The 14,279-nt window shown below is 32.2% G+C and overlaps 1 protein-coding gene across 1 annotated transcript in view; it reads right to left on the bottom strand.

The window, feature by feature from the left end:
• LOC118739217 (long-chain-fatty-acid--CoA ligase 5-like) overlaps positions 1 to 14,279 on the bottom strand; it is a 431,825-nt gene that overhangs the window by 11,175 nt on the left and 406,371 nt on the right. Inside the window, exon 3 of the mRNA XM_036470407.1 lies at positions 13,622 to 13,776. Coding sequence (XP_036326300.1) covers positions 13,622 to 13,776 — 155 coding nt within the window. The remainder of the gene's footprint in view (positions 1 to 13,621; positions 13,777 to 14,279) is intronic.

Here is a 14,279-nt window from a genome sequence, read left to right as displayed (position 1 = left end):
ATTGTTAAATACTCAAGTAAAAAATACGAAGATATTTAAAAGTTACTAAATATCCAAGTAAAAACAATACGTAGGTATAGCAAATAAAATTTTGCCCATCACTGCTTTTTAGGCATAGCTTGGTGTAGATGCTAAAATGGCTGTCCCTTTCGATCGAAAAAAAAACGCTGAGTCACGCAAATCAAGTTCTGAGATAAATATATTTTCACAACAAATTATCTCTGTTTTACGCACCCAAATAAGAAAAAAGAAATTTCCAACTCACACATAGTCCTATATATGTACGCATCCAGTTGTAAACCACTTAAAAGTAAATCAATTACTAAATATTCAAACTGTCAATAAAAAAAACCAAGGTTTACCTTCAAAACGTCACTTTGGCTGGACATTTCGATGGGTGGACGTATCGTTGTTATTTGGCCACAGCACGACATTTTTTAGCTTCAAATTATTTCACTTTTCACTTAAACTATTTTTCTTAGCGCAAACTAAAAACTGTTTTGCTTATTTTATTTATTTATAATTATTATTATCTGTTATTGTTTTTTTTTTTGTATAAAACAAACACACTCCTCACTATACACTTTTATGGTTCAATCAATTATCTCTCGACAAGGGCAGCTGCACTAATAAAAATTTTGTGTTTATTGGAAAATGCTCTTAGCCTATCTGCGATTGTGCGGCATTAATGCGTTTTATTTTTCAATATCCATTCACGCTCAACTGCAATTGTTTGAAAATTATGGTCTTCAAAGATCATACGAAAATAAACAAATAATATTGAATATTGAAAGCGCCAGTAGTCGAAATGAATGGTTTTATTTTAGTTTGCTTTTCTCACAGTTTCACATTAAAATTACCCATTTTTTCTCACTTAAGTAATAATGCTCATTTTGAAAATAATTTTAATAGTTTATTTATATATAGTTACGTATGTATATACACATATGGGTGGTAATATTGTTGTGGCATTATCAATTTTATAAAAATGGCTATTATCCCTTCATTTATGGTATGGACTGTAGCTTCGCTAGTATCAAACGCTAAGTGGAAATATTTTTTATTATTTTAGGCATTTTTTAGTCGAAGTATAGTATACATATTTATATGCCTACCAAAATATTTTTTTATACCAAGTTGTGTTTTTAGCACTCACGGCTAGTGTTTTTTTATTAATTTCCAAATTAATAGATATTCGTATTTTTTAGTTTAAAAAATTAAAAAATTTTTAAAAATCTTCAGAAAGCTTCGCATATACAAACGCAATTTTATTTTATAAATAATTCTGAGACGCCTAAGCAAACGTGTATACATATTGGGTGGCCCTTAAAATATCAACATCTAAATTTCGTATTTTCTACATATAATATAAAGACAGCTACGAAAATTTTAAACAAACTTTTAGGGATCGCCATCAGTGTAATGAAAAAAAAATATTTTTCTTAATCGCAAAAAATTTACAAAATTTTGACTTGTAATCTGATAAATTTTTTTAAATATTTACCATTTAAAAAAATCCAAATTATTTTTTTTTTAATTTTGAAATATTTGCGGGTGTCTTTACTTTGCACGTAGATCAAAATAACAGGGTGCGCCATGATCAGGGTTGACACTTTGGTAAATTGTTACCAAAATTGGTAGAAAAAATTTGAGTTGATAAAAACGTAAATGTTTTCTCATTTTAGTAGATTTTTATTGAATTATTTTGTTTGGAAAACAAATAAAACTTTTCGTTCCCGCTTTATTTTTCGTAGTTATCTTTATATTATAAATTTCTCTCCAAAAGTGTAGTCAACTTTATTCCATTAATTTTCGAACGCTTTAATGCACACTTTTTATATACATACATACTCGTTGTTTTCTAAGTGTTGCAATAAAACTTCACACTTAAATTTAAGACATTAAAGTGGGACGTGACATTTTAGCAAGTTTTGGCAAATAATAAACATTCATTAAACTAAGGAAAAACAAGTTTATTTAATGTGTATTATTTTCTTATAAAACATAGCTGAATATTTAACAATCACCATATAAATCCAAACTTCAAGCTTTGTGCAAAGTTTATGAAAATTCTCCAAAATTTCGCCAAAATGTGTAACTTTTTAATCCGCACCTTTAGAAAAATTATGGAATGCATTTTTATAGTCTATTAAATTTTAATATTTGGTGAAAATTTGGAGTAGCTAGGATCTATCGTTAATTTTTGGCATTTTTTGTATATCGCGAATACGCATTTTTTCCATACAAAGTATGTTTTAGTATTTTTTATATAGGAAACAAATACGGAACTCCGTCAATAAAAAAATTGCCAAAACTCGACGGCATTTTCTAGTCTCTTTAAATTTGCACTTTATTATACTAAAATTTTTAAAAATGTGAAAATCCATAATTTTTTCACAAAGTATAAAATTTGGATTTAAATGGTGTTTTTTCAGTAATCCGCTACACTTTCATTAAAAAAACAATGATAAGCATTAAATAAACTAAAGAAAAATAGCCAAAGCTTGCAAAAATGTCGTGTCCCAGTTTATATACATATATATGGGTCACTGAATATTCGCTTAAAATAAAAACAATTGAAATCGGCCCAGTATTTTCGGATTAGAAAAAATTGACTTTTAATTTTATGTAACACAGTCCAGCATGAAAATTTTCTCCAAGATAAGGCTAGCCATTTCTAACAGATTTTGGGTCGCCAAATTTGTAAAAAATTAAACTTATATATTTTAATTTTAAGAAAATAAAGCCTATAGCAAAATCGGCTACAACGGCTAAGTTTTTTTTTTCAAAAGGGTTAACAAATCGGCTTGCGGCTACACCCAATTTTCTCCGGCTGTTTGCTACCGCAACAAAATTCTCAACTGGCAACACTGGTCACCAACCAGAGATAAACCATTTGTCTTCTGTAGAATTTTCAACAGCTGAATGCACACGTTTTTATCAAATTTTTAAGGAAGTCATGTGAAAGAAATAAATAGTTTTCGCTACTAATAAATTTAAACGGGAAAGCCTTTCCATGTCAGAACCCCATTTATTGCTATCTTTGGCAACCTCAACGCGTATGATATATACATACATATGTATGTAGGTACATATACGTATATGTAGGATTTCAAGGTAAAAGTCATGGCAAAATTGTCTCAAGTACCCGCCGAGCACAACAAAGTATTCAATGGTTCAGCAAATATGCCATGCACGCAAACATTTTACGTACATTTCTATGCATGCTAGATATGTACATATGTATGTATAACGAAGACAAAAAGAAGAGCGTAGGAGTGAAAGCGCCTTGAGATCGGTCAAAACGAGATGGGTGGGAATCTCTGAGTGAGTGTCACGAACACTTTTTAACGGATATTTTTTTTTTACTTTTAGGTAAAAATGTGATCGAGGATCATTGTACACGGATTCCAAAAACCACTTCTAAACAAGTACTTCCCTGCCCCAAATATTTAAATATTTTAAAGTGTTTTGCCTATAAAATCAGGTAATGAGAACGCGATTTTCTATGAGTCACAAAAAATACTTGAAGTGTCAATTTTTGGCATCGCTTGTTATCTATCAAAAATATCAAGAAAAAAAATTTTAAAATGTGTGAAGCAAAATAAGCTAACAAGCATGCTGTATATAGCTCCTGTGTTTTCTTTTTGGCACACATGCATTATTTTATGTACTTTTAAAATGCGAAAATTCTATTAACGTATTTTTTATACTTTTATTCATTCATATATCAAATAGAATTAATTTTTATCTTTTTTTTGTGCGCTCACTACGCTTGCGTCTGCATGCTTTCATTTTCTTTCGTTTTTTTTTTTGTTGCTTAATCGATTTCTATTATTTTCTGTGCAATTTTTTTTTGATCTTTCTTCAGCAAATTTTTGCTTTTTAGCATTTTGCTCTATTTTTTACCATAGCTTTGCGTTCTAGATACAAATCGAAAATAGACGCAAGCGTCAAATTCGCAGGCCTTTTCTTAGTCACATTTGAATGTATAATATGTATGTATATGTTTTCGCTGACCAAATTAAAAAAAAAAAAAAATATAGTGGCATGCACCGATTGCATAGGCCAACGGTGGGCAATCGAGGCTCTTTGAGCCAAATGCGGCTCTTTGCTTAGCAAAGTGCGGCTCTTTTTACTTTCTCTTTGCTTAGAACGTTTTGGCACTTTTTACTTTTTAAAATACATATTTCTTTGCTGGACATTTTTTTTCCATTTGGGGTATTCACAACGGTGTAAGTGTAAGTGTCGTATTGTTGTATGTTGTAAACTTTAAACGCCTAATATACTTTTTAAGGGGATTCGCAAAGTACCATCAAAGTCATATTATGAATTTTCGCAGTGTTTAAAAATAGTTGGTTGTGGTTTCAAGTTCTCTAAACATTTATTTAAGCTTTTAAAGTTTACGACATACAACAATACGACACTTACGACACCCTTGTGAAACCCTCAATTGTGTTGTTTTTTTATTTGATTCGTTTTATATATATATATATTTTGGTACAACGTATAACTTTGAGTCTTTGTACTCTACAATGAAATTCGTAAAATCAAAATATCGTTCACAATTAGTTGCATTCGCGTACCTGATAATTATTGAAAGTTATAAAAACTATCATCTTTTTGTGTTAGCGTACGCAAAAAACTTGCAAAGTAGGGGACATTGAGAGAGCAAAATAACACTTGATTTTGAGGGAATGCTGCTGTATTTAATACTCTTTTTAAAGCTTCCTTTGGGTCCTATATTAAGCTCCGGGATCAGTTTATCTTAAATAGTAGAGAATTGAACTCTTTGCGTCAATTCACCATTTTTACAGTTCGAATATAAAGAATGGGCACGAAAAAAAAATAGTCGATTATGTTTACTCACCACTTGCGTAAAGCTACCTGTAAATGTAAAGTAAGTACATACATATACACATTCATTGGGTATTTTATCGTCATTGGGCACGTTCAGAAGGCGTATGAACTTTCTATAACTTCTACGTATTCTTCGAAATAGGTGCGGCGAAGTGTGAGGTTACGGAAAAAAAAATTTTGTGCAAAAGACAAGAAAAAGTATGTGCGGACGAGGATACATACGTCGAAGCAGCCTTTAAACAGGTTCGGGGTGCTGAACTTTGTAATGCAACGAAGACAAATGGAGTCCAAGATGTCTTCAAGCTAAAAATGTTGGACAAGCTCCTTGGTTTTTGTTATTTGTTGGCCTAAAACATATATTCTTGGTGTGGCATGCCATCTGGCAGTGTGGCACGAAGAGCAAAGATTTACTATCACGGGCTCTAAAAATCAAGTAATTTATATGAAGAAGTGTTTGCAATAACGTTTGTTGTCGTTCATAAAGCAACATAAAGGCTCAGTTCTGTTCTGACGCGATTTAGCAATGAGCCATTTCAGCCCTCTTGCCATGAACTGGTATGCCAGATACGGGGTAGATATTGTTCAAAAGGACCACAACCCATCAAACTCTTCACAATGGCGATCCGTTGAAAATTATCGAAAGAAAATAGTTAAAAACGAAAGAAGGCATCTAAAATTAGTAGCATTTCGAAATTAATGGGCAGCGAGCTGCAGATACCGTGACAAAACGGGCGCACATAGCTTACTGAAAAAAGTTTTTTTTTATTTAATATAGTAAGCTAAATAAAGAAGATGATAAAATAGAAACCTTTTTTGTAAGATTGTTTAATATGTTATTATAATGATTTTGGGCTGACCAAAGTTTTTCATGTCCGTCCTTTGTGTGCTTGAAAATTTATATGCGTGTCCTAAACCCACGGTATCTCCGTTAAATTATCTGGAATTACAAGAGGAACTTATAGAATGCAACGAAAAATGAACTGTAAGGTCGCTGAAGTAGCATTTAACAGCATGTCTCGACATTCTTGGTATTTGGGTGATAAATTAGTCGGACTGGCATTTTTTGAACTTTCTCTGCCAGATGTAATAAAAGGAGCCATGGTATAAGCTTTGCAAAAAAAGGGGTTAGACACACTTGCCCAAACAATAAAAACAAAATGAAAATTGAATGCCGAAGCAAGAACTTCCACACTTTATAACGCGACATACTTTAAAAAATTTTAAAGCAATGAATGTTTCAGAAGATTTTCTGAAGAAAAACCTGGTTTATGGTGTGAAGCACAAATTTTCGAGGGTCAAAATTTAAAAAATCAAGAGAAATCGGGTTTTTTAAAAGCCTATAAATCCTCTTCTCAGATCATATTCGACCTTTGAAAACGAATCAACAGTCATTCATAAACTGATAAACCTATACAACCGTATTTGCTGTGGTAAAATGGCAGGTCGTGAACTTTAAATGATTTTTTAAAAATCTATAAAAATTGGCAATAATATTTCTCATAAAAAAGAATAAAATTAGGCGGTAGAGTCTTGAAATTTAAAAAAAAAAAAACAAAAATGTCGATGGGCACCTAATGTACTACATAAATACATAGGTTCAAATGTATGTAAATGCATGCATACAGACATATACATACATACATGCCATATGTGTACTATACTTTACTTTGTTATTAAAATGGTTCCACTTGGTTTATTCTGTGAATACAACAATCAAGAAAACACTACTTTCTGCCGAGCAAAGTGGCACGATTTCTTTAAGTTCCATTGCAAGTGTCTATGTCGTCGCAGATATGCCAAATTTTCGTGCAACCGAACCACATTTTAATTCATAAATACAGTAGATGTGGTCAAACAAATGTATTTATGCTGGCACATATCAATTTTGTTGTTTTTGTGTATCTGTTTATTTAAAATTTTTCAGGGAAAAATACTCAACTTTTGAAATACTTATAGTACGAGTATATGCACATTTGAACAATAAGAAGTAAAAACATGGAACAAAAAACCTAGACATAATTTTTTTTTTTTTCTATCCGAAAATCGGACATAAAATTATTGTTAAGAATCCGACATACTTTTTTTGTTTTTGTAAACTGGGCATCGTTTTTTTGCTAATCTGAAACTGGACATTATTTTTGATAACTCAACTTATGTTCGTCTTTAGTAATTTATAAACTGGACATAATTTACTGTCATCCAAAAAGTAAACATAAATTCGTAGTTAATTAAAAACTGGGCTTACATTTGTATAAATTTAAAAACTGGATATAATTTTTTGGTGATTTAAAAACTGGACATACATTTTGGGTCAGGGAGGACGAGCAAACCCGCCAAGTTATGCACTCGAAAATTATTTACATACTTTCGTACACTTAAACTCATATATATATATTTTTTTTTTTCTCAAATGCGATGGCAATTTGAAAAGTCAGTGACTTTTTGAATAAAAACTATGTATAATTTTCGGCAAAACCCCTTTTTTATCTTTCAACATACAATCATAGTCTCCTTTCAGGTCGATACATTTAGTACAGCGTTTTTCTAATCTTTTATTCCTTCCAAATAATAGGGGTTTTGAGGTCCTCAAAATGAGCGTTTGTTTCAGTGATGACCTCTCCATTCCACCCAAATCTCTTACCGGGCAGCCGTTTCTTTGGGTTTGGAAAAAGGAAATAGTCGCGGGGGGCTAAATCTGGTGGATAGGGTAGGAGTTGGCTATCACCAAACACGCCTTTGAAGTGATCTCACGGTTTCGTTTGTGGTCGAGTCTTATCAAGCGCAACTCATCGCTCAATTAGCTTTTTCATATCAAAATGTTAATGTAAAATGTTATGTACCCATCCAGTTGAGTTGCTTAGAGCCTCAGCCACCTAATCTCAGTTTCATTCTCCGATTGTCTGATACCATCCCATGGATTGTGTAGATGATTTCTGAAGTGCGGACCTTTTTTGGGCGACCACATTCGGAGTCACTTGTGCTGGTACGTCTACAACGGAACTCAGTAAGCCACTATTTAACCATCGAAATCGATGTCGCAGAACCCCCATATTTTTTCCTTGGTTTCGGTAATGAGTTTGTTTAGCGAAAAATAATACTTATTTGATCAGCAAACCAAGTTCACTTTTTCCATTTTCGTTAAAATTCAAGAGGTGCTCTGCTTCCAATGGCTGTCAAACACAAATTAAATGGGGCAGCTTGCTCAAAATTTTACAGTAGTCTACTAATTGATGACAGTTGGCGGGAGCAGTATTGCACTTAAAGTCACTAGCATTTCAAATTGCCCTCATATGTATATCCAATAGATGCGAAAATATTAAATATTTAATAATTTATTTCCATTTTCCATGTATTGGACAATCGCACGACAAATTGAACATGATATTTTAACTCCCGGCCGCTCTTTCATTCGTCGCAAAATAAATGTGCTTAGCCTATTCGGTGTGCGTCTGGATTTTGGTTCGTGGCCACCTCCGAATGGTAAATTGTTTTTATGAGAATCCTTTGAATGGCGTCGGCCATTAAAAAAAAAATACATGGATGGGGAAATTAATCTAGGTCCTACTGAATGTTAATTCGCACCTCCGAACACTCAACTATGGCTTGTACGCCAGTTGTTTTCCAAGTCTCGTTGCCTACTCGTGGGCTATGTTCCTGACTAATTTTAGCTCAATCTTTCGTTCTTTTTTTCTTGTGCATTAGGTGGTTATGATTATACGCTCTTCTTATGTAGCCCCGAAATGATTACCTACTTATCTACCTAAAATTTTTACTTAAAAAACGAGTGGTGGAATGTGAAACCTCTGACACTTTAAACAAGCATTTTCTTCACAAAATGGAGAAGGTTATCAATTCGTCGGAATATATTATTTTAAGTGTATTACCGCATAACTGTGGACCACGTTAACCGATTTCTATAATTCATTCTTTTTAAGGAAAAGTGATACCTCACAGGTGATCCCATACTAATTTGGTTTAGATACTATCACTTCATCATGAAGAAATTAACGAAAATATTAAATTTTTATATGGGAATTGTAGTCGGTTTTGCATTCCGCTTAACAAATTACTTTCGATTCGTCCCTTATATATGTATGTATGTTCTGCGCCATTTAATTTAACTAACGGAAACCACTTTAATTGCCACAATAACTAAGTACACGCTATTCTCTGAAATCACACTATTATTCAGCAATATGTATATATATATTTAATTTATTTTTAAATGTAGCCAAATACATAAATATTTGAAATTTTAAATTCAATTTAATTTGTTTATTGTTATTATGTATATGTATTTTCGCTGCTCTGTTGAATTTTCCGAGCAATTTTCTGCCACTTTTACGTAACAGTTAAGCACAATGTTGGCCATTTATTTAATTGACACTCAAATCGAATACAGTGTTTTTGATTGACATAAAAAAGCCATTTATAAACACTTCAAATTTCGTGTCCAATGTTTTCAACACTATCCGCACACCACCGCCCTGCGTTACTTTTACTATATCTCCCCAATCTATCCACTCGACTATCCAAAAGGAACCGCTTTAAAAATTAACGTCCCGACGTTTAACTGAAGACTAAAATTTTTAAGCAGTTTCAACCTAAATTCTGCATTTTCGAACATTTGGCTTTTCGAATTTGATTCGCAGCAGCTGATATTCGCATTAGAAGGAAAATCCGTACCGAAAATTCAGAGAGAGAAAGCAAGCACATGTGTGCCTGTGTGTATGTGTGTGCATGTGTATGTATATACATAGGTTCTCAACACGATCACTTGTTCTAGCAAAAATTTTCGAGACGAAGATTTAAAAAAAAGACAATCTTTCGTTCGCGATCGCAAAGATGCGCATTGTTCTATTATGTAGCGGTTTTTTCACGCGTTTGGCATCTTTTTATTTTTTTTTACATTATTTATTTTTATTGGTGGGCACATGATATAGCCAAGCAAACTTGTCATGTTGGTTGAGTTGAGTAGGCTGGGCGGGAGACGTGCAGGTGGTTTCACATGTGGAGGGTTGGCGTCTGTATGGTGGGCAGGCTGTCAGCATTGCATTTACATCGATTTTTGGATATTTTCTAACGCATGCACATGCACTTATATACATATGTACATTAGACTGCGTCACCAAAAAAAAAGTTGCGGTTTTTCCGCCGGAATTACAAAATCTATTACATACTAAGACGTACACCGAAATTTTTCGCAAAAATAATAAGAATTAAGCGAGCTGGACCGATTTGAAAATACCTCCAAAAATTTAGTTTTTTATGAATAAAAATAGTTTCTTAAAGAACTTTTTGAGAAAAGTGCCCTCAGATGACAAAACAGATTAGGCTTAAAAAATCTGCATAAAAATATTTAAAAATCTTTTCAACGGAATCGTAATAATGAGATTTATGATTTTTCAAAGATTGATTTACGAAAAACTTAAATAACTGGACCAAAACTATTCTGATTTAGACTTATGCGATCTCGGTAAAAAGGTATTTTCCCACTCTTTTTATTTATGTGCAAAAAAGATGCCTTTCCAATGGTACCTTCCAAGTCTAAATGGATAGAGTTTAGGTTCAGTTATTCAAGTTTTTCTTATAACCATCTTTGAAAAAAAGTTAAAAAACAGCACTAAAACTCTCATTATTACGATTCCGTTCAAATTTTTTTTTTTATTAATATTTTTATATAAATTTTTTAAGCTTAAACCGTTTTGACATTTGAGGGGATTTTTTTAAAGAAACATTTTTAAGAAACTATTTTTATTCCTAAAAACTCCATTTTTGGAGGTATTTCCAAATGGGTCCAGCTCGCTCAAATCTTAATATTTTTCCGAAATATTTTGGTGGACGTCTTAAAATATAATAGATTTTATACATAATTCCAATGGAACCGACTTTTTTGTATGGGGAGTGATGCAGTATAATGTACATGTACATATATATGTATGTATATATTCGTTAACAATTTAATATTGAAAAATTAATTCAACGAGAACGACGTGTATCTATTTTTAATTGCCGTTGTCGCTATTTTCATACGTGATTATCTCACAACAAAATTGCCAAAATTAAATTTCTAGTGATTTAGAAAGAATGTACATATTTATGTATGTATATTCCTTTATTTTACTATATCAAACACCTTTATTGATGAAATCAAAAAAAGTCAATGCAGAACTCAGCGGAAATTATTTACATAAAAAAATCGTAAACAAATTTTCTACATTGCTTGAATTTTATTTGAAAACAATTCTGTTGTGAAAAACCTCAAAGCAAAAAACTGATGTTTAAAAATTTGTTTAATTTTTAGTGGATCATAATCTTAACACTAGTTAGATATCCAAAATTGTATTTATTTATAACAAGTAATTTTTAGCAAAAAAAAAACCGACTTCAACTCTCATATAAAAAAAATTATATATATATATCTCATGATCCGCTGATCGGATCTTAACCAGATTAGTATGGGACCACCTCTGAGACACTACCTTTCCGATGCAAAAAGAATTATCGAAAGCGGGTGACGTGGGCCAAAGTTATGCGGTAACATATATAAAAAAAAAAAAAAAAAAAAAAAATATTCCGTTGAACTGATAACCTCCTCCGTTTATGGAAGTCGGTTAAAAATAAAAAGTACCACGGTAAAGATATTAAATTATTAAAAGCTTGCCATATAAAATGGATTAGCGAGTGGCTATCATTCGTTGGTAAATTAGTCCTTAAGTAATGTTGTTGGTCTAACAGACCACGACAAAATTTTTGAATTAAAATAAAGATTTCATTAACGCGCCAATAAATTTCATACTAAGCATAGCTTTTAACGAGGCAGCAATGAGTTAACTACAGTAGCGAGCAAACGTGTGCGGTGAGAAATGCGGTACTAATCCCCAATAATATCTCCCGATGATGTATTAGTTTACCTGAAGTCCTTAATGCAGTCTTTTAGTTATGGTCCTGACCAGATCCTATCTTGTTTTCTTATAAATTGTGCTGATTATCTCTATGAGCCGTTACCGCAGGTACATAAAATCGGTAGCAGATCCTCGTTGAAGAACTATCGGGGCATAGCTAAGCTCTCTGCAATTCCTAAATTATTTGAAGCAATTATTATATATCAGTTGACGCATTCTATCTGCTCTACCATTTCATATTGTCAACATGGGTTTTGCAAAAGCAAATCAACTTCAACAAATTTACTTGAGTTTACAACCTATACCTTAAAAGCGTTTAGTGAAAACAAAAACGTGGATATTATATATACCGACTTCAGTAAAGCATTTGACAAAGTATGTCACTCGTTTCTCACCTATTAACCTGATCTTCTTGTTCTTCAATCTAATTTTCTACGTTGGATCTCTTCATACCTCTATAATAGATCACAAAGGGTAATGTTTATAAATACATAGTATTGCTGACGTCATTGATGTTGCTTCAGGAGTCCCGCAAGGTAGCCACCTAGGCCCGGATCTGTTCTTGAATTTTATAAACGATATTTCTACAGGTATTAAATTTTCAAAAATTGTAGTGTACGCAGATGATGTGAAACTTTATAAATGTTACGTATCAATTAAAGAGAAGCCTATGCTACAAACAGACTTAAAAAGCATGGCTAACTGGTGTAACGTATGTAAATGGCATGTCTCTAAAATGTAAAGTAATGTACTTTTTGTGAAGAGCTGTTTTTTTGTTTTTTAGGCACAGTATTTAAGGGTTAAATTACTATTTACTTTTACAGTGGGTCACAGCGTCACTACATGTGTTTAATCGCAGAATTAACATTTCAAAATACCCCCCAGATAAACTCAGGAATGTTTCACTATACTAATGACGTCATTTGGCAACATCACTGTTCGTCGATTCAGAAATAGCACAAGAAGCCATCTCACAGACGTGAATCATGTGACATCAGGTGCTTGTCGAGCCAATATGTACTTAAGTACATATTTGTGTGACTCTTTTTGCTTAAATTGAACGTTGTACTCAAAACCTCATACCCATAACGTAACTAAGAAAGATAAGAAAATTGGTAAATGTGAAAAATCAGCAAAATAAAAACAATTACGACGAAATGCAGTGTATCTGTTCGTATAAATACTTAGTTTGAATTTACATATGTACATTAGAGTGGCCCAAAAATAATAAAGTCGGAATTTTAACATCGCTACCCCCTAGGATTGTTCTGAATCGAAAAAATATACCCATATTTTCTTATATTGAAATCAAGAAATATTTAGTGGGTGCTCACAGCGCTCAAAATTTTCTATGTATTTGATATGGGTAAAAAACATGTTTTCGTAGATATGGTATAAAATTCTTGAAAATCAATATTTTTCGATCGGAAAACTGTGGTTCTCTTCAGGAGACTTCCAATATTAATATCCAACTCCCTAATTTCTTTTTCAAAATATAAAAATAGGGGTGTACTTTTTTCGGTATGGAACAATCCTAGGGGGTGGCGGCATTAAAAATCCCACCTTATTTTTTCACATACAATTTTAGACCACTTTAATGTACATTGTACATACTTATGTGATTTATGAGAACAACTTGACAAATGTACATAAACTTCGAAATAGCCGGCATACATATAAGAAGGGTAGCGTAGAAAACACTTTCTCTTTCAGTTTGAGAAACTTTTTTTTATTTCTTTTTTCGCTTTGGCAAGTGACAACAAAACAATAAACAAATCTAAATGTACAAATAGTGTATGCGATTGAATTCTAACATGCATGAGCATTTGTTTGTATGTGTATGTTTTATTACTTACCTCCAAAATGGGCGCTTGATTATCCAGAGGCACTAACGGCTTTTCCGGTATGGGACGTGATGCGAAATAATAGGCTGTCGCAGCAGCGAGACCAGTCAAGGTCACAACGCCTGCAGTGCCGCCAAAATAATATAAATAGCCATCAATCTCATCCACTGAAATTATTTAGAATGTAAATAAAACATGTAAAAAGACATAAAAATATCAAATATCGATAAACATAGTTAACGTTATTGATATTGTTATCAATAAGAGTGCCGCATTCGATTTTGTACCGGTTTTAGTTATAGTTATCGATATAATTATCGTCTACATATGTATATGGGGCGTTCCATACCAAAATGGACGAGGTTAATGGATAATCGTAGAAAATAAATAATTATGAAATTTGAGCTTATTTAATACAATTTTAAAAACTTAATAGTTTTCCAAATAACTCGAGAACGGGGTGAGAAAAAAACTTGCACTTCATTATACTAAGATTTAATGGGCTTCAAAACTGCATACTCAAAAAAATGCTAAAATATATTTAAAAAATTTTTTAATTACTAAACAATTTTTTTTTATAAAAAGTTTGAATGTGAAAAAATTTTTCAAGAAAAAAAATTTTAATATTTCTTTTCAAAGAGAATTTTGATATTATGTGTGATTTTTCCAA

Source organism: Rhagoletis pomonella, unplaced genomic scaffold (assembly GCF_013731165.1).
Source record: "Rhagoletis pomonella isolate Grant_MI unplaced genomic scaffold, Rhpom_1.0 Rhpom_scaffold_00005, whole genome shotgun sequence".
Classification (NCBI taxonomy): Eukaryota; Metazoa; Arthropoda; class Insecta; order Diptera; family Tephritidae; genus Rhagoletis; species Rhagoletis pomonella.
Note: the sequence above shows the minus strand (reverse complement) of the source record. Positions and strands in the feature narration are given on the sequence as shown.